The sequence below is a fragment of the Oculina patagonica genome, chromosome 6, assembly GCF_052425735.1.
Source record: "Oculina patagonica isolate OP01 chromosome 6, crgOcupat, whole genome shotgun sequence".
Lineage (NCBI taxonomy): Eukaryota > Metazoa > Cnidaria > Anthozoa > Scleractinia > Oculinidae > Oculina > Oculina patagonica.
The window spans coordinates 34,140,117-34,161,431 of record NC_135763.1 but is presented as its reverse complement, the minus strand read 5'-3'; the positions used below and the strand labels follow the sequence as shown (position 1 = coordinate 34,161,431).

Genomic DNA, 21,315 nt, shown 5'->3' with positions numbered 1-21,315 from the left:
ATTTTATGACCGGTGCTTGTGCCCCGGTAATAAAGATAGGCACGCAAGGTGTACTTTTGGCCTTTTAGCAGTGCTAGAATCATCGACTCTCAAATAGCTTTTTGTTTATTTTTTATTTATTTATTTATTAATTTGATTATTTATTTACCTATAAGTTTCATAAACTTTCATTGCTTTTACCGCAAGTATTGCAAGTTCATTTAATATTTACAGTTTTTAGATGGCTGTGCACCGCTGGCTTATCATTATAATTCGGGTAGATAAAACAAATCTCTAGGTTCTGCCTCTTCCTGCTTTCCTTTTCTTTGCTTTAAAATTGCTTTGACTTGTTCTGAAGAACAATACTAAAAGCGACAAAACCCTATTAAAAACGTCAGTATTTATTGTTTTCGACAGTCCTGTAAATGGCTTAGTTTGTGCGAGTTACTTCTGTTTCTTAGGATCCCTGCCACATCTTTTACACGAGCAGTCATAAATCATCTCCACAAGCTTATCCACTTGAGAATTCTTTTTCCCAGGACAGTTGAGGCTTATCTTGGTCCAGCTCTTCAGGGAGGGCTTGCAGACATCGCAATACTTCGTTCTCTTTCTTGCGGCGTATCTCACTGGAAATGTGCCTGGCGAGTAATATGAAAAGCACTGGCCAACGCAAGCTTTGTTCTTGATCACCTTAGTCTCACAGCCCTTTTCTTCAATCGACTGCTCGATATCTGTCGCCATGCACCAACTGCTTTTTGTGTCAGGGAGAGGGGGCATGGATTTCTTTCGAGATCCTTTAGCTCGAGCATCAACTTCCCCGATCTTTGAGATAACGAGCGATAACGTGAAAAGGAGAATGAACCACTTTGTAGACATGGCTGGCTTGCCTATCTGAAAGAGGAGAAATAAATGGCAAAAACTTGTTTAATGAAGATGAATTGTTCAACAATAATACGAGCATAAGACAAAGAAAAAATCTGTGTTCCTGAGGGGAATCGAACCCATGGCCTCCCAGATACCGGTTGGGCACTCTAACCAACTGAGCTATTAAAAGAGAGACTCGTGGTGAGCTGGGCCATTTACTAGGTTGATATGTGACACGCGTCCTGCATACTGCTAGAATATGCAGTGTCGCAATCATCAAGTGTGTAGTAAATAAATAATAAAGATGGTAAATTTTAAGCTCGGTGCGGTGATTAATAATGAAGAAGAATTGTTCAACAATGACACGAGCAAAAATCCTGTCACGCAGCCTTTCTTGTATCGTCACGTAAGTCTTAGGGTAAGGATTGACTTACGTTCATTTCTTTATGTGAAGACCTCGGGCCATCAATCTCCTAGCCTGCGAACAGGCTCCCAAGTGGGCATCTGTCAATATTCATCGCTCAGTTGTCAAGAATTAGCGGTTTGACCAATTATATCATAATACCAGAATCTGGTATCATGGATCGGTGGTTTCAAAGGACTGTCCACAGGCTCCCGCGCCCCCGTACTCCCCGTCAAGCCCCGCTCTTCCGCTCGCTTCGCTCGCGTAACCCCTCGGGAGCCTGTTCGCAGGCTAACAATCTCCTAGTATGGCCCTCCCTTCTGACAAGTCCCCAGTCGCTTCTCTTCTTCCTTCCCATGATTCACTCCGTGTTTAGTTTCAACCAGTCTAGACTCAAGACGGATTCAAATGACGACTGGGGACGAGTCAGCCTCGTGCTCGGTTAATAAGATGTATATCTGCCTTTAAGCACTTGAGGTTAATGTATTTAATAACCGGATATGTCGTGATAGCATTGTTTACATCTCATTATTAGCATAATTAACACGACAAACAAACAAACACTAAAAAAGCGAAAACAAGCATATTGAATTCAGTTATACATGACAATTTCGAAGAATAAAGAACGGAAGCTTCAAAGCGCCCCAAACCCGGGCGAAGTTTCGGTTGAGAGGCGCAGTGACAGAAAGCTCACTTCAGGGCCTGTGTTTTAGCGCTGGCATGCATATCTAGATATTAAGACTAATGGATTAGTCAATATCGCTCTTGTCAACTTATGAGAAATGATTCGAAAATGTTTTACTGGTAAAGAGCAAGCGTGCAGAAAATCACATTTCGGTCAGACCCAATGAATGGTTACCCTGTTCCCTTTGCGCTACTCAATTTTACCTTTGGGTAAGGTTGTACTAAAAATCTTTGAAAGAATCATGTTTTGATGCGTGAAATTAGTTGTTTTGTAGCGTGTATTTATCAGTATTGTCATCGTGGTTTTGCGGTCAGCTGAAATTCATTGCCCGTAGGGAGTATTTGCATTTCGTGGGAATAAAACCATCGAATTTTTTTAACTACTCCCACCTTCACTTAGAAAGCTGTCATTCTCAACATTTTTGTTTTCAACATGCGTAAGCTCTTTTAATATCAATGCGCTCGTGTGTACCATTGAACCTAAAAATGGAGATTGCGTATACGACAGAACTCACCCCCCTCGAATGCCATAACTCACTGATACCCTTTACGCTGACACAAGACTTTGTAAGGGAAACAAATAAACAAAAATCAACGTGCCACTTCAGTGTAAACCAGCATGAATATTTAAAAACACGTTGAAACGATTCAAGATGCGCACTGAAGTACTCAGTTCTATTCACTCATTAAGATCATATTTTAGAATGGATACTGTAGCATTTCTAGTTGTCTTTTTGGTGTTACAGTTTGAGTAAAAACCTTGTTTCAAACTTGAGAAGCATAAACTAGGAAGAAATATCTACATCGTCAAATGTAAACGAATTCATGAATGGCACGAAATTGACGATTCAGAATATCTGAACTCTTTCAGTTCTATCAATTACGTTAGTTATCAATCGTTATCACCAGTATGTTTTGCAAACTTGCTGTTTCTTTATTTGTTTATGACAAAGTTTAGACATGGGTTAAGTCTGGTCGTGTTGCATTCAGGTCTGCGCTAATGCAAGACTACTATAGAAACGATACGTAACTTTGAAGTCTGTCAGTCGAGGCTCAACAAGATTGACTGAACGTAAATCGACTTCAACAATTAGGACGAACAAAAGTCATAATACATACCTTTATCTTTGCTGGGGCGTGTCACAGCCTTCCCAAAGACAAAATTGTTTGCTGGTTTTGTAGTTTAATTTTGATCTCCGCCTTCGACAAGAATTACACGCAACTGACTCAGTTGTTTTCAAGCTTGAGATGCCCCAGGGCCGGTCCGTATATTGGCTTCAAAACGACTTCCTGTGTGTGGGTTGTAATTTATGAGCGTTAAAAGCAGGCTGGTTTAAGAGCTTAAGAGCCACAAGTGTCTGTTGTTAGTAAAAATGTGGATCATTTGTTTATTATCTGGTGTCGTTTGGCAGTATTTTTAGGGAGTAGTTTTGCTCAATTTAAAAGAAATTTCGAAACAGGGGTGTTCAAAAGGGGAACGTCTGGCGTAGGCCGAGAAGTCAAAAAATCCATGTTGATGACGTAGTTCGTGTAATGTCTCTAATTGGTCAGATTAGAATTACAACAAATCAGACAGAGGCACTTCACGGATTTACGTGATGTGACGTCATCAGCACGGGCGCCACATTTTCTAGCTGACATCGCTCTAAGGGGTTGGAAGGCTGAAAAAAGCATATTTTTAGTCTAAATACCTTTCGTTCGTTTTCTAAACCATCTAACAGTCTGAAGTTGCAGTAAAGAAGCGGTTCTTTAAAACACAAACAAAACAAAACCAAGAAACGAATAAACGGTTATTTAGTAAAACTCCAAATGTTTGTTAGTATCATTCCTTGCTTTATTTGTTTAAAAAGATACAACCAGAAGACTGCTTAGTCAGGTGAAGAGTTTTTCCACAATCAATCGTTGAAACAGGTTTTTAGATTCAAAGTAGTTAAAACATGTATATCCCTCAGTTACATTGTCAGGGTTAGGTAAATATTTCTTGTCAAAGCAAAATTTGTCATAGCTCTAAAACACAGTCTTCATGACTTGCCGTGCAGCTGAAGATTATATTACGTCTGAAAAGCAAACACTACTGATATTGGACGACCTCAACTAAAATACTGTTTCAAACATAATGCTTGTCTTTGTAAAATTGCCTCCATGAATTTAAACATTCGAAAATATAGTCTATCCTAGTGAAATGTACTAGAAACGTTACTTTATAAAAAAAAATTACAAAATTGCTCAGGTAATACTTCGTGTAAAAGCACTCAACTAGGTTTGGATAAAATGCTGAAACAAAAATACAAATAGCACGCACTGGGTTAAGAGTTTTCAATTGCAAACAGCAATTAAAAGACTTTTAAAAACCACAACATGAACGTCTCGTTGCATCCTCAAGAGGGGACGCTAAGTGTAAACACCCCTTTTAAAAAATATACACGATTGCAACTGAGATTTTGTAACTATTTTGGACTGGTTTAATTAGTCTCTCTTGGAGGTCTTTTTAAACAAGTGCACGAGATAGTCGTCGTTTTCAATTGTCAACTGAAATATTATAAACATTCAGAAGATGTGAATTATTAAGTGATGTAATTATAAATATAGGTACGAGAGTTTGCAAAACTCGAACCAGTTGTATAGTCACTGCGGATTAAACAAAGGCGGCGCACTTTCAATTAGTTTGTTATTTCGTTGAGCTTTGAACTTAGTGAATTAATGTCAGAACAACTTGCGTTCATTGACGTAGTATTCGAGGACAAATTACAACCTATTTTAATCCCAAACTCGTTAGTCAAGATGATCGTGAAAATCCAGATAAATCATCAGTGTTGTTTTGAGAAATCGTACATTAAATTTTTTGTCATCTCTCTCGAAAACTTCACAACGGTGAGACAGGGAAACTGAAAAGTGAAAGGGACCGTTTATGAAAGGGAAACTCATTCTCGTCCCCATAGCCGGCAGGGCTTTGGCACGAGAAACGAAAGGCTCTGGAGACACAGGATTTCCAGTCCTAGATTCTAGGACTTCCGGTCTTCATGTATGCAGTCGTGATGTTTCTATGTACTGTGTGAGAAGAGTCATGGTGGTTTTGACTTCCGTTCAAGATTTCTTTGTTTCAAACAGCCAAACAAAACTGAAATATTCGAATTAATTCAAAATGTCCTATGCCGGTCCCCAGAGCCCTTCGTTTCACGTGCCAAGACCCTGCCGGCTAAGAGAAACGAAAAGGGTTATGGGGACGAGAATGAGGGAAACTTGCCTCGTCGCAGATCATCGATGTTGTTGTGGTCGAGTTTTGATTGAAAAACAGTGTTCACCGAAACGGTCCGCAAACCTCCGCTCAGATTTGCTTTTGTGCAAACAGCGGTCGCATGCGATAGCAATCGAACGTTAGTCCATAAAGTCTCGGATACACAGCTCATTGTGTCCATTTTTGTAACGTGATCGTTAACGCAAGGGCAAAAGAAAGCTCAAAAGGGCGTACAGCCATGCACGCGGGTTAGCTGCGAGATGCGCTCGAGGCGCGTGAGCTCACGCGTGTTCGAAGTTACATGTTTTGCATCTTGGGGATGTTTCGGCTGATGAACAGCCATGCACGCGGGTTTGCTGCGAGATGTTCGAGAGGCGCGAGATGTCACGCGTGTTCGAAGTCACATGTTTTACATCTTGGGAATGTTTCGGCTGATGAACAGCCATGCACGCGGGTTAGCTGCGAGATGCGCGCGATGTTGGCGCGATGGCGCGATGTTGGTCGCGGGAAGGAAAAGTGCTGTGAACCAGAGGACAACAAATGTATCTGTTCTGTTTTTATCTCGTCGATCTTTTTTTTTTCATTATAAAATCTGAATAATATTCCGCCCCAGTTCTGCCCAGATCATTTTGTTTGGAATCTTCATATCATTCACTCTGAAGAAATTTTGGCTGAATCTCGGTGACATATTCAAGGTAAGCGATTTTTTTTATATTTAGATTTTTTAGTAATTTACAGTGAATAACAATTCCGTATATTTTTCCTGTTAAAATTCTTCTCTCCTATGACTAAAATGCTCTGGATCACTTGAATTTAGCTAAACGGCGTAATTTAGTTGTAACAGTTTTGGACAGTAGAAAAAAAAAATGAGAAGTGTAACTATTCAAGCAGGCGGTCAGACTTGATTCGTAATTAATTTTATTGCGGTTTTGTGAGGCGCATTTGAGCACTGTATTGTTATTAACGTTATGTAAATACAAAAATTTATCTTTTCGCTTCGTCATCTTCCTTCAAGAGGTCTTTACTCCATACGGTTTACGTATGAAATGCTCCCCGATCTTGAAGTCTTTCTGTTTGCCACAGTCAATTCAGTTTCGCTCACTTGGGACCTGAATGGGTTTCCTTCCTTCTTACTGCAAAGCTAAACTAACTTAAACTATTATATCGTTGAAAAACAGGAACAAAATATCGTATCACACAAACAAAGCTATACTCCTCGAACTTCAAATAGGCCGCTTCCCGGATCTAAAAGAGAAATTATGGCTAAAGGCAATTATGTTTACAAAGGTGACATTCGCGACGACATCCATTCGCTGCAGAAGTAGTCCGCCGCTCTTGTTTTTAAATATAAAATTGAAAAACACGCTTTGTTTTCGGTACAAATCGTTACAGTAAGACACTGCTGGTTATTTCTTTGCCTCAAGGAAAATTAAAAGCGAAGCGCTTTGATAAACATCGATCTACATGTTAAATTAAACTTCTTTGAGATGTAAAGAATATGTTCATTGGGTCATTGGGGCTTTCGAATGAGTGGAATTCACCGCTCGTTTGAAAATTATCCTCGTTTTTCAAAAGTGAAGCTCAGTTTTTTGATAAAATAATAAAATAAAATATTAAGATTTTCTACTAAAAGACCATAATAAATGTGAAGACAAAACATTTGAAGACATTTTTTTATCATTAGTGTAAAGGAAATTAAATTAGCTTCTTCGAGGGCTTGAAAGTCGTTTTTTGATAGTTCCGAAATAAATGTAAGCGTTGGTCTGATATTAACCATTTACCGAAATATTTGATACTAATTATTGCACAAAATCTCCTGGTGTGTCATAGAATCTATGCAAATAAACCTGTGGTCACTTTATTTATCTTTTTGTAACAAGACAAATAAAAGAACTGAACAAATTAAAAACTGTTGTAAATTTCTTGCACAAATATGTATAACGTCATAGGAAGTTCCTTTCGGTAGGTGTTTCTTGCATGTTTTTTTTTCTCCTCTGGCTACTAAAAGGGCGCCAATATTTAGACTTAAAGCTTTATTTGTGAAATATTGCTTCTACTAGCTAATATTAAAAAGTTCTTGGGCTATTGTTTTTCTCGGCCAATATGAATTTAATTCAGTCCGTATTCTATTAGCTGTGTTGAATTGTATCCGTACTTTACTTTAGCTGATTCGCCAAGCAGAGCTTTGTTTTTCAAGAGGTTCTTTGAATCAGTCTGAGTATCGCGATCTTGTATTATCCTTGGAGTGCCATAGTATTCCAAATTAATTTCTTCCTCAGAAAAGGCGCAAAAAGTCGAACAAAACCACTTTCACCTGGCAAGAATATGGATCAGTTAAAGAGGCGAAAATTACCATTTAAAATCATTATCTTTGAAATGTAATGGCTTGTGCACTCAAAAGGTTTCCCCGCCTACAAAAGTACGCCTGAACAAAAGAACAGACTAGCCAATATCTATAGAAATAAATAAAATGATTCTGTAGAAATGTCGGTACTTTTTAATTTGTTTTAATGAAGCCTGCAAGGAAACGAAGTGTAGGCGTAGTATTTTTCTTGTCAAAAAAATTTATACAAACATAAGCTTCCCCAGCAATATTTAATCAGCAACTTCCACAACTGTCGAAGTTTGCATCAAGCTCAATTGTTTTGCGTTTGGCGGAAATGAGCTAACAAAAGCCACACTGAGTGCCCATGTTTTTGTTTTTTTCTTTGCTGAAATACCTGACAAAATTATAACGTACAGTTAAGATAACATAACGAGTTAAATTTGACGTTCAAGACAAAACAGTCGTTCGATTGAAGTCGAAGACGAAGTTTGAGGTCGCCATTTGCAAGAAGCTGGACTTGAAAAAAAAAAAACTCTAAGTACGCAGTTAAAGGTATTCCATTTTCCCTAATTTAATTTCCCTGAAAAACATTTTATTTTTTAAATTCAGATCTAGAAACAACTGAGTTTTAAAGACTTCTCTTGCTCTCGTTTAAATTGCATTTGCATTGAACCCGGCTGGAGCTGAATAGCTCGCCCGCTGTCCGTCGGATATCAAGTTCAAAAGCTCTTGAGTTGCAATTACAAACCACCCACTGAAAATGTTTTCTAACTTCGGTTGAAGTCGCGAAATTAAAAGCGTAAGTATTTATTTTTCTTTCGTAATCTTCTCTTTAGGGAATGTTTTTATATAACGTCATAAAATTGTAAAATTTGAGCTGTTTTGTTCTTTGCTAAGCTCTTCATTCGAATGGCAAGCAAAATACAATATTACTGAACGCGTTCCTAAGAAGTCCCGAGGAAAGAGAGATTTTCCATGCTTAGCGTAAAAAAATGTGAATTTTCGATTCATTCCTTATAACGCCGAGATAAGTTACAATTCCCTGGAGAGGGCTGGAGTTAACATATCGGCCCGGAGACCGATCATGAATACGTGGTCCGGGGACATTGCCTTCAAGACCTAGAATTTTTTTTTTTACAAAGAATTCTGGCTTCGACTGAAATTGTCATTTTTTTCCCCAAATTGTTATACATTCCATACGACGTTTTCTCTCATAAAAATAAAAAAATAAATGCAAAATAAAATCAAGACTTGATGAAGTATATGAGTGCTTTGCCTGCATTTTACTGGAAACAGTTCGAGATATTTTTGAGAAAGCTATATTTTTAAATAGTGTAAACTAGAGAAATCTTTAATTTTGTGAGTCTTTTTGACAAATTAACTATATATTGCAAACAATCTAAAACATTTTCATTCATATATTTTATCTGGTTATAATTCAATGCTACTGTCTTAAAACTTAACTTGACGGCTTTGTCACCTTTTCTAAACAAAGGAATAAAGCGAAAATGGGCCTCGACAGCCTAAAGAAACCGTTTTCGATAACACACTCAGTTTTATATTTTATAGTTCATAAAAAAGTGGTCGTTAGTTAAAAAGCCAATGTGTAAAACAAGTTATCGACAACAAAACATATTTCCTTTAATTTTCAAAACGAGGAAAGGAAAACCGTACTTTTATTGTCAATAACAACCCCGACAGTTTTGTTATTCACAAATCTTTTGTTTTCTACAGGTCTCTAAGACAACGGTTTCTTTTCGTACAAACAAAAATGCCTAGTAAAGCCGGCTAGTTGCCAAGTCCTTGCAGAAAACATTAGTTGTTTGAAAAGAGTGCATCCGGACACGAAGAACGGAAGTCCAAAACAGCTTGTCTGAAATTCAAAGAAGCTAGAAAAACACTTCAAAGTTTGGGGCGAATCAGCGACACAGCTGAAACGTCGGGCGCCATTTGACAAAAACACTCGCAAGCTTGTTTATTCCGGCAGATATAGGCTCACGCGCGTCAGTTCAAGAAAGAAGTGATTTTGAATGCAATAAATTGTTTTTTGAGTGTTCCAGCTTGGTAAAGCTGCACTCGACTTATTATATTAAAAGCTTTAGGGGGGGGGGGGGGGTTTGTTGTGGGGGGAGAAGAAAAAAAAAAAAAAAAAAAAAAAAAAAAAAAAAAAAAAAAAAAAAAAAAAAAAAAAAAAAAAAAAAAAAAAAAAAAAAAAAAAAAAAAAAAAAAAAAAAAAAAAATTTAAAATTTTTTTAAACACCCATTTTAAAAAAAAATTTTCTTCCCCAAAAAAAAAAAAAAAAAAAAAAAAAAAAAAAAAAAAAAAAAAAAAAAAACCTTTTTTCAAAAAAGAAAAACGAATAAAAAAAAACAAAAACGAGAAAACGAAAACCCCAAAGCCCCCTCCTTTAATGATTTTTGAACACGTTATTCTAACTGATTTTTGTGAGCAAAGCAGAGTTTCACTCAGAGTTTCACTCCGTTTACAGGTTCACGTGTCGGCTTTAAAAGCAATTTGTTTCTTTTTCTTTGGAGGTAATTAGTTTAATTTGTAAAGTTCATTATACAATTTTTGTTGCTAGAAAAGTCCATCCAAGCAAATTATATGTCTTTTTTTAATGCGTCTCATGCATAAAAGCCGGTGCGAGCTATCAGACACCTGTTAAATGTTAAAGCACTTAGTTCTTCGACCAAAGCACACAAAAGCAGAAGGGTTCTGATGCATTTTTATATCCGTAAGTGGCGTTAAGAGCCAGCCTCGCTAAGTGGCTCTAGGGCGCCTCCGACCGCGTCTAAAAAGAAGAAAGTTACCTCAAAGATAAGGTTTTAGTTTTCACTGTTCAAAGTTCGGTACTAAAACAGCATCCTGGTGATTTACAAAAGGTTTTGGGGCTTTGCTAAAAAAAAGTTCTACGTGTTGAAAACAGGTAAATGCGGACTTGTCGGCGCTATTTGTCAAAGCAATTTGGTTCGGATGCAGAGCATTTAAAAAGTAAAAATACTTGTTTATTTGAAGGATTGGAAATTTATATATTTACACAAAGCAGCTAGTTTATCTATCCCTGCTCATACCTCCACTGCAATGGTCCTCCCGTCAACTCCCTATTTTTCTACGCAGTCAAAAAAGTAAGACTTCTGCTCGCAGGCTTCCCATTGCATTCAGACGGGTCGTAACAGGTTTCTGTTAACAATTACGAAATTTAACACCGCCCCCACAGATAGAAGGATTTAAGACTCCTTTTAATGAAGCTTTTTATTGGGTTCATGATTTCTTTTCCTTTCAATTTAGCGACTATATTACTCTCGCTATTTTTAAAGGTTCTACTGTCTACTAGTTTTTGTTCTGTTTATTTCGTGGTTTGTTACTCCGTTTAAGTAAGAATTCTTTGAGTCTCAACAACTGTACACACCAAAAAAAATAAAAAATAAAAAAAGAGAGCATATGCTCTTTTTCGCCATTTCTTTCACTGTCAAAACTAACTTAATAGTATTCAGTTTCTTACAAAAAAGGTTTTCTAACGAATCCTAAGTAGTAGGGGGCATTTTAATTTTGATTGCCGTTTTAAAGTGCGGGTAGTGTTCCCAATTTGCATATTTTTGTGATTGTTCCTGCCGGTTGCTTCAACAGGTTTTTCTCTCCAAAAGCACATGTCTACAATTTATTTCTTCAAAATGTTCAAGTGGAAAGTTTTGGTGTGCTGGGTCGCGCTGTTGTTAAGCGTTTCAAATGGCGAGTTCTTCACATCGCTTACTCAGATGAAAGGCCTGGTTAGGTTGGAAAACGCACTTTCTAAGTCGCTAGACAGCTATTTAGAACAGAGATCGGACGCTCCGGAAATTCTCCGACAATTTGCCGATCATGTAAGGAAGGAAAGGAACATCGCTGCGAACGATATCGAAAAATACGTGTTCCATCCGATTAACTCCTTTCAGCTTGTGCGGCGATTTATCAGACATTGGAGGGAATTGGAATCTTACCTCGCAAAAGGCTCTCCAAATGGTAAGAAAATATTCAGTAACTTGTTTTAAACGAGACTCGACCGATGCACGTGTTAAATTAAGTAGTAAGTTGAACGTTTACTGTCTCAACACGCTCCATGCAAAAGATAATTTGTAAATTTATATTATTGTATTGGTATAAATATGTAAAAGAGTGGTACCGTAAAGAAATATTTAAACGGGATCAGTCTACGCGATAGCGATCTCTATTCTTTTGCATTGTTGTTAAATATAAAATCATTGTCAATAAGACAGGTTACATGGATAAAACAGTCAATCAACGAACTAGGAGTCTAGGAAATACTTGCATATATTTAAGGTACTTTTTAAAACTCAGACTATTCAATATAAAATTACAGGAAAAATAAAGATATCCATTAGCTTCTTCTTAGCCAACGGCCAGATGGCTTACAAGTGTCGGTGCTTTTCTCCGGGCTTACTATTTGCCTCGGAGTATTGTTATCCCCTCCCCTCTCCGGATGGGATGTTAGTCTCATCACAAACTACCCCCCCCCCCCCTTCCCCAGTAATGTGTCACGTTGCTCTAACAATTTTGCCGGTATCTATTTATACAACGGGTAGAAAGAGTCAATGGGAGAGTAAAGTGTCTTGCCAAAAAACAAAACCAAGGTCACACAACATGAGAGTTTCGGCAAGGGCTTAAACTAAAATCTCTTATTTTTTAGTCGTCCGTATTTCAACCATATCCTTGGAGACCCAGAGGGGGATACTTAGTCGGGGCGAAACTTTTGAAAGTAAACCTGGCCAAACCTTTTTAAGGGGTGGGGGGAGCGACGAAAGTTTTCAACTGAGAAGAGTTTGATTTAATCAGTAATCAGTTTGATTACTGTCAGGTGTCACCCAATTCGTTAAATAAAGTCATACTTACTTACTTACTTACTTACTTACTTACTTACTTACTTACTTACTTACTTACTAGTTTTCTGAAAACTTTCGTCGCTATGATCTTTGCCAGGTTTACTTCGTTTCGCCCGTTACGCACCGACTAACTTCCCTGGAGACTCCGAGGGTGTATTTCAACCCGCTAACCACTAGGCCACAATTTCTCCCCTTATTATAAGAATCAACTGAAGAGCTTTCCTATTTGTGATTGTCCTTTCTCAAACGTTCAGACCTTCAGGGGGAGCTCGTCATCAATCGTCCAGCGTTTCCCACGTCGCAAGACTTCATGGGAAGCATCTCAGCGATTCTGCGCATTCAAGACGTTTACAACCTTAGCGCACGCGCGATTGCCGACGGAGAACTACATCAAGAAAAAAACAGCGGGGGCCTGGGCGCGGATGAGTGCTACGAACTGGGCATCGTTAGCAACGATCAGGGAAACTACGAAGATGTTATCGAGTGGATGAAGGAAGCGCTAAAGCGGATGAGCCTGCCGAATGAATACAGCGGTGCACTGACAAAAATCGACGTCCTGGAATATTTGTCCTGGGCCGAGTATAAGGTGGGTTTTTAAGCGACAAGTACAAGTACATCGTATTTTGCAGTGTGAAATACTCAACGTCAGCTTACAAGACGGTGAAGTGCATAAACAGACCTGCGATGTGTTGCCAAATAAATTTGCATACAAGCAAATACAAGTTAGCTCGCATGCTAGAGAACGATTTTCACCTGAGTATCGAAAGTAATTCGCATTTGCTATAGTTTTGCATTACTACGCTTAGTGATAGGTTTTACAAAAACTCGCGCCCTTTCTCAACCAATCGGCAAGCAAACCAATCGTGACTTGCTAGCCATGTTTCCCGCGCTTCGTGCCGGCTCTTGTCGTTGGCCGGTTCACTGGATGGAATACGTCTTTTGTGATTGGCTAGAGTAATTTCTTTTCTTTGGTTTTACGGCACACAACTAAAAATCGCTCCAAAGTGCATTTGCAGTAAGACCGACTTTCACGCGATCAAAGTCAACGCGCTTTTTACCGCAAGACTTACCAAAAATCAATTAAAAATCGAGTCGCTAAAGTCGAGCCACACTTTCCCTGCGTCATTTTTCGTCCCTTTTTGAGCTTTGCCGCCTTGGTTCGCAAACGTCCCTGAACAGCTTGTATTTATCTTTTATCTTTACAGGTTGGACGCCTTGATGACGCGATTAGACACACACAAGATATTCTCAACGAAGGTATCCTTATATACATTCTTTGCTTTTCCGCTTGCTGAAATTTATGGCTGATAATATAAACTCGTGCTCCATGTTTGAAGCAGAGAAGCGCAAAAATGATGCCCAATCCCATGAAGAACAAACCGAACTGCTACAAGATCTGAATGATTTTTTTATCCCTCTCCGTTCTATAGTGGCAGTCACCTACCTGTGCTGTTTCTCCCCTCCCCCTCCCCCCTTCTCGTGCAGTAATGGTACTTATGACCTCTTATCAGATGAATTGTTTTGTTTAGATCCTACAATTAAACAGGCCCATATTAACCTTGGACACTTTAAGACAGAGCAGCTTCAACACAACACTCACAGAGATCATCAGTCAAAAGACACAGCCAACAATAACAAGAAGAGAAAGCACGACTTTATGTCCACTTATGAGCGGCTATGCCGCGGCGAATCTCGAAAGGTTGGTAACTGTACAAAAAGCAGTTTATATCAGCTTTATCTGTGCTTTTATGGGAGGCGCTGTGCGCCGGACTCCGGATCGAGCTGTCTGGCTTAGAGGCCTGGCCAGGGTCGCTGTGTTGTGTTCTTGGGCAAGACACTTTACTCTCATAGTGCCCCTCTCCACCCAGGTGTATAAATGGGTACCGGCGACATGATGCTGGGGGAGAGTGGGTACCCTGCGATGGACTAGCATCCCATTCAGGGGGAGTAGAAATATTCCTAGCCGCTTATACACCACTTTCATAATGGCGGCCAATTTATTTATTCTTTTATATGTATGTTAATTAGCCCTACTGGCCTCGTCAGCATGTGAAAAATTCAAAAGAATTTTTACTCTAAAACGAGGCCAGTAGGGCTAATTAACATACATATAAAAGAACAAATAAATTGGTCGCCATTATGAAAGTGGTGTATGGCAGTATACCAACGTATACCAACGTATATTAGCTTTAATACCTTTTTATCTGTGCTTTAATCGAACTTTAAAGTTACGGATACATTAGACAAGCTAAATTTGATCTGGTCCTCACTTTGTAAAACTCTTGAAGATCTCTTTCGTGTCTTCCCAACACCCTGCGTGCAGTCATTTAGCAATCTTTTCGCGAAATCGCACAGAATATCGCCTGATACTCACCCACCTACGAGTCTGGTTAAAATCAGACGATATGTCGCAAGATTGTACGGGCTAATTGTTTTGATATTCAAAACATTTTCAACGAATCGCACATTACAACTAGGAAAACTCTGTTTGTGCATCGCTTTGCCAAATGGCGGAGGAATAATTAATCTTCTTCGGCGCACCTCCAAAATATGGCAACCTTGGCATATCCCCCCCTGAATTTCAGACACCCCTCTGTGCTCCCCTGCTGAAATTCAGGCTAGGCATATCCGGGATATCTGCTATATAATTGCAGATTACGGATAACAAGGACACACCTTTCATATGTCAGGAAATTTTGAAAATTTGTCAAAAACTTGTTAAGCAGCCGATAAACATGAAGCAATGAAACATGAACCAATATTTCGCGAAAAAGTTTTGCGTAGAACAAATATCTCGACAAATTAACTGCATGTAGTGTTCTTGACAACACCTTGCTTTCGGTTGTGCTTTGCAGACCCGGATTGAAAGAGACAAGCTTAGCTGTTATTATAATAGAAACCTCCCTACACAACTTCTAAAGCCAGTTAAAGTAGAGATGCTTAATTTGGATCCAGATCTCTACTTGTTTCATGACGTCATCACGGACAGCGAGATTGAGCATGTGAAGAAGCTAGCGAGACCTCAGGTGTGTGGACCTATTAATATTACAATAACTTGGTTAAATTTGTATTTATTCGAGGAGAAGTTCATTCTAAAATAACATTTTTTTCTTCGCGCCAACGAAAAGGTACAATCAATTCCAAGATATATTAGTCACCAAAATTTCAGCTTCCAAAGAGTATTCAAACCTTATGAAATCCTATCTAAAGTAGTCCAAAAATCGAGAACCGGCCGCCGCCATCTTGGAGTAGTTTAGCAGCCTGGCGATGTATGTGTGACGTCAAGAAGCTCAACCTGAAGTTTGACAGGAAGTTCAAACATTGTTTAAATACTTGACACTCCTTGTTAATTGTCTATTGGCTTGTTTTTCGAAATGCCTGTTTGTGCAGCATCATTTTGCACAAACTGAGCTCCAAGAGAGAGTAAAAGTTGAGCTCTTTGACGTCACGCATACACCGCCAGGCTGCTAAGTTACTCCAAGATGGCGGCGGCCGATTCTTGTTTTTTGGATTACTTAAGACAAGGATTTCATAGGGTTTAAATTCTCCTTGGAAGCTGAAATTTTAGGTGACTATTAGCATATCTGATCATATCTGTGTATTACTTGTTCGTTGGCGTGAAGAAAAAAAGTGCCAATTTGGGAATGATCTTCCTCTTTGATAATAGCAATTTATTTGCTCTAAACTTGCTTGAAGATAGCCTTCAACAATGGAAACTGAACATAACAAAAAGCACATCTTGAACTGAACAAATTTAAGATCACAAGTCTGATCTACTTCTTTAATAATAATAATAATAATAATAATAATAATAATAATAATAATAATAATAATAATAATCATCATTTCTATATTTGCTACGTCAAAATGTTGCGATTCTGTTTGGTACGCCGCGCTTTTATTTCGAATTTTTTCGCCTTTGCAAATTATGTCACAAGAAATTTATGAGCCAAACTGCACGAAACATTGTCTGGTGTAAAATCGCCTTAGCTGTGTTGACCTGTGCCATTATGTTTGATTCTTGCATCTTAGCTCAAGAGAGCCGTTGTTACAAACTCAACCACTGGGAATCAGTTAGAAGCAGGGTATAGGATTAGTCAGAGGTAAGGAATTCGGTTTTGGAGCGAGGTGCCGTGGCTTAAAGGCTAGCGCGCTACACTTTGGATTGAGCCCTGGCTGGGTTCCGTGCGAAGTTTTCTTGGGCATGGCAAGACACTTACCGTAATGATTCGATTTAGCGCCCTCGTTCTAATAAGCGCCCCCTTTCGAATAAGCGCCCCCTTCGAATGTATTTTTGTCAATAAGCGTCCCTATTCCAATAAGCGCCCCCATTCCAATAAGCCCCCATTCTTATAAGCGCCTCTATTGTGAATAACTGCACGAACTGAAGTCATCGACGTCGAATAGATAAGCTCATGAACATTCACCGAACCGTATAGGTATGTATTTATTGCTAAAATGAACAATTCTTTTACAAGTAATCTTAATTTCAACAATTTGTTATTGCGTCAGGAGCCCATAACCTATAATAATGGGCTCCTGACTGCATACAGTTTCTGTTATTGTTAGTTATTTTAATATTTATTAAAGTTTTGTTTTGAACATTTGGGTGTTGCTCAAAAAATTAAATATTAAAGCGCCCTGTCCCGAATAAGCGCCCTCCTTTGAGGTGTCAAAAGTAAATAAGCGCCCCGGCCGCTAAATCGAATCATTACGGTAACTCTTATAGTGCCTCTCTGTACCCAGGTGTATAAATACGTACCAGCGAATTTAATAGTGGGAGTAACCCTGCAATGGACTAGCATCCCATCCAGGGAGTAGTAGTAATACTCCTAGTTGCTTAATGCTACGGACACCGGGATAAGCTTCCAAAAGAAGAAGGACGGAAAAGGCGGCAGAAAAGGGCGCGAAAGTTCACAGACAGCGAGATTCAACTGGCTTTCAGCGTTGAACGGAAGTTGAACCTTAGGCGAGAGGCTTGTAAAGTTTTCTGTTTGATCTAACTTGTTTATTGCCCATGATCAAGGATAATAACTTTTTTTACGGTTTATCTCGACAGCGCCTGGCTAGAAGACAGCGACTCTCCAATAATAAACAGAATAAGTCAAAGGATACAAACCATAACAGGCCTGTCTCTTGATCCACAATACTCAGAGCCATTACAGGTAAGAGTTCTAAGGAAGCTTCCTTCATTTTATTAACGATCATGCCTTTTTAAAACTGAAAATACCAATTGATGGCATAGATTTATGGCATAAAAAATTCCCACGCGCGAGAAAAAAAGAAAGATCATGGATTTGCGTGGATGGATATTTATCAGGCGCAAGAATGGAACGGGTACAACCTCGTTCCAAGGGTCTTCTCCGCGACGATCTTCAAAATGGCGGCTCCTGTCCGCCATTTTGAAAAGCGGAAAAGACCCTGGGTACGAGGTTGGGGTGTGCTTAAGCCATCTACGTTTTCTAGTGGTTCCTCCTTAGTGACTTGCAGAGGTTTGTCTTTGCAAATGTTGTTCTGCTCAAAGGGTGGGAGAAAGGACATAATTGCTTGTAAAACTGTACTTTTTGTGTTCTCGAGCAGATCGTTTCATGTTTCTGAATTTTTTAGGAAATGAATGAGTTAGTTTTTTAAACCCGCTTTCAGTGTTACGTGCACAGCTATCTTTCTACATCCATCTTTCGACGTGCTGTTTGAAATGAGCCAATCAAATCCGATGCATACCGCTTTTGGTTTCATGCAAATGAGTCACAGGTTCAAAAGGTTATGCTAGTGGGCTGTGATTGGTGGATTTCGATCCGCCTTGTTTGTTTAGCATGTCGAAAAAAGGGATGTCGATAGAAAGCCGCTACGCATTTAACACCGAAAGCGGGCGTAAGTTATTGTACATGAAGTAGTAATTCCATCTTGTTTTTATATTATTAGGTGGCGAACTATGGCATTGGAGGACATTACGAACCACATCACGACTTTGTCCAGGTGGGTACTCAGTCAGATATCCGTCATATAAGGTGCAGCCAATTGTCCTGAAATTAAGTTTGAAGAAAACATACAGTTCTCCAAATTCTTTACTTTGTTCTGTCAAACGCTTTGTACCTCATGATTACATCTTATTTCTTTGGTTGTTATCAGAACGCAGATGGATCTCTTCCTGCTAACGAAACTGGTGATAGGATATCTACATTTCTGTTTTATGTAAGTACCGGAGCATTAATGCGCAATAAATACATCATTCCTGTACAAGGGAAATTCTTACCAAGAATTAAATATCTAATCCATGTGACGTATTTATCTTCAAATATTTTGGAAGGGGTCCCTATAGAAAGTGAATGTGGGTCGAGTTGTTAAATAAGAAACAACAAATACCATGTTATGTTTACAATTTTTAGTAGCAATTAAGGCGTGCAGTCTCTCCCCGCGCACATTCGTTTTTCTCTCTCCAGGCTCCGCGCTTACTATCCACCTCTCTCCATTTCCCAGCAGTACAGAAAATAAAAAAGGCCTCTGCGGAGGAGAGAGGCATACAGTTGCTTTTAATAACTCCTAGAAAAAGTAGCTATTGTGATATTCGACACAAACTGCGATCTTTTTCAGTTTTGGTCCCTAAAAGTTGCGACGATAATGGCATTGCCATGGCAGTTCCCCTTAGGTATCTGTATCTAGGATATTTTTTCCCCACATACTCCTTCGTCCCCCCCCCTCCCTCCCCTCCCCTCCCCTACACTCCCGAGTGCCTTAGCACAGACTGCAAGTGATACCTGAGCCGCCATGCATCGAGTACTTCAACATAGTGTTTATCAATTTATGTATTTAACATTTGCCTTTGCCTTTAGTTGAGCGATGTAGATGCCGGTGGCGCAACAGTGTTTTTAGATGTTGAAGAAGTTGTTTATCCTCGAAAGGTTTGTGATATTCAAAGCATCGTTTTCAACTCAACCAAGGAACATAACCATGATTCCCTAGTCCAGTCCCCATTCAATCCTCTTTTCCGTTTTCTAACCTCGTATTTCAAGTCTTTGCTACTTACTATGCAAGTTTTATGAAAGGAGCGAGTCTCGACAGTTCCGGTTTGGGGGATTTATGTTTGATTGGCTTAAAAGAAAACGAATCAGTAGTAATTTCGGTTTGGCTTACTTCAAATCAGAACTTTACAGCCTCACTTGACTTCCCGACCGCTGGTCAGGGGAAACGAGGACTTTAAGATTGTGGCTCAGCTATATCTTAGTTCCTTACTGCGCACGCTTCCCGATTCACGGTGCTGACCAAACTGATCCAGGGCTACTGGTACAAGATTGACAGTACTCCGGATCAAACAATTTTGATTTTGATGTAATTTCCATTGCGTTTCCGGTGCCAATAAAACTTTCTATCATTTATTATGTTTCGGCACCAAGTAAACTGAGAAAAACATTTTCAGTACGGCGCTTAGCAACGAGGCGAGACTCAACTTACTGTTGTACCAGAAAAAAATCACTTTTGTTTCTCATTCTCTTGTGCCTTTATAGGGCGACGCTGTATTTTGGTACAATCTTGGAAATGATGGTCGCCCTGATGTTAAAACACGGCACGCCGCTTGCCCTGTGATCGTCGGCTCAAAATGGGGTAAATATTGTCAGACAACCAGTCTTAGGTCATTCTCATGGATTTCATAGCGATAGAGAAATATTAACTGGCGGCGTTAAGAGGCTTGGTACTCACGTGTTTCTTTGGAGATCCTTGCAATTTCGTACCCAGATTCTACAGGGATATACGCGTTCGTTAGTGACTGAGGAACTTGTAGAATCTGGGTAAGAGATTGTAAACCTTAAAGGGACATGGTCAGCGGTCTTACCGCGCTGACCTGGACACTTGTTTTCACGTTTTGAAAAAAGACCACTGTGGACTTTTTTCAAAACGAGCCATCAGAAATCTGCTTCAATCTTCTCAGTGTTTCACTAAATGGGAAAATCTGGAAGAAAAAAAAAACACTGAGAAGATTGAAGCCGATTTCTGAAGGTTCTCTACGCGTACTTTGATTTCGGGTTAAGGTGGACTTTTTTCAAAACGTGAACGCTGACCATGTCCCTTTAAGGCACACTAGGCATATTGCTTTCAGTCAGTGATATTTTTAAAAGCTTATTCCTTCACGTCCTACTTAGACTCACAGTTGTTAATTAGCATAGGCTTTGAGCAATCTGATGTGCACTTTTCCACCCGTGCTTGCCACCACAGACAAAATTCTTTTCTTTTTGAGCAAATAATTTAACAGATTTAACCGTTCTAATTGTTATCACTTTTTTCTCTTTTAGTTGCAAACAAGTGGATCAACGAACGAGGTCAGGAGTTTCGCCGACCATGTAAACCTACGTGAATGTAAAAGACGATCTTTCGTGTTTTGTAATTTTAAAATAAAATAAAAAAACAACCATTTTAAATATGTTTTCTAGTGTACATGCCTTGCTGAACTGAAAAGGTGAAAGAGTTTGGGAAACAATTTGATATACCTGAACAATTTCCACCCCACCCTCCCCCCCCCCTCTCCCATGCTACCTGACCGAGACTGGAAGTCGCTCCGATCTTCTAAAAGTCGTTTGCTTCTCGTTTCCGGTTTGGTGGAAGTAGACCGCGCTCGAGTTCTCGCGCTTCGCGCTCCTTTCCTTTTGCGCTTCGCGCTCTGTGAGCTCGACTTGTAAGCAAGCCTAATCTCCCTCCTGCGAAAGTGAGAATAACTTGAAGTTTTATAATTTATCTGCCTTCCTCGGGTTTCGACACGACCAAATTTCTGATCGATGAAGCACTTGTCACGCTACTCAGCGACGGTCACGCCAAAGTTACGCGAATTAAGGTAATTGAAAAAAATAACACTTTAAAAAAACTGGATTTTGGCGGAGAAGTTTGCAATCGCCAGTCTTTAATTTCCTTAAAATGAAACGTCTGTCGTGTTGGCATCGTCTAAAACTTTATACATCG

General features: G+C 39.3%; 2 protein-coding genes across 2 annotated transcripts; one reads left to right on the top strand and one right to left on the bottom strand.

The window, feature by feature from the left end:
* Positions 1–423: 423 nt before the first annotated feature.
* Positions 424–1,283, bottom strand: LOC144658046 (neuroblastoma suppressor of tumorigenicity 1-like). The gene is made up of 2 exons (XM_078518371.1): positions 1,278–1,283; positions 424–870 (listed from the first exon to the last, which is right to left on the bottom strand). Exons 1-2 carry the CDS (start codon positions 1,281–1,283, stop codon positions 424–426), a joined length of 453 nt encoding a protein of 150 aa, XP_078374497.1.
* A 6,703-nt stretch (positions 1,284–7,986) lies between these two features.
* On the top strand, positions 7,987–20,784 carry LOC144657020 (prolyl 4-hydroxylase subunit alpha-1-like). The gene is made up of 13 exons (XM_078517300.1): positions 7,987–8,043; positions 11,120–11,491; positions 12,624–12,955; positions 13,575–13,626; positions 13,899–14,068; positions 15,225–15,395; positions 16,402–16,472; positions 17,429–17,534; positions 18,292–18,345; positions 18,499–18,561; positions 19,200–19,268; positions 19,872–19,968; positions 20,655–20,784. The coding sequence occupies exons 2-13, from the start codon at positions 11,140–11,142 to the stop codon at positions 20,714–20,716; spliced, it is 1,599 nt and encodes a 532-aa protein (XP_078373426.1). The 5' UTR covers positions 7,987–8,043; positions 11,120–11,139; the 3' UTR covers positions 20,717–20,784.
* The last annotated feature ends 531 nt before the right edge of the window (positions 20,785–21,315 follow it).

Excerpts from the sequence above, each read along its gene's own strand:
- LOC144657020 (XM_078517300.1), top strand. The coding sequence starts at position 11,140 with ATGTCTACAATTTATTTCTTCAAAATGTTCAAGTGGAAAGTTTTGGTG. Across the intron at positions 13,627-13,898 it reads ACAAGATATTCTCAACGAAG|ATCCTACAATTAAACAGGCC; the intron begins GTATCCTTATAT and ends TGTTTTGTTTAG. Across the intron at positions 15,396-16,401 it reads AGAAGCTAGCGAGACCTCAG|CTCAAGAGAGCCGTTGTTAC; the intron begins GTGTGTGGACCT and ends CTTGCATCTTAG.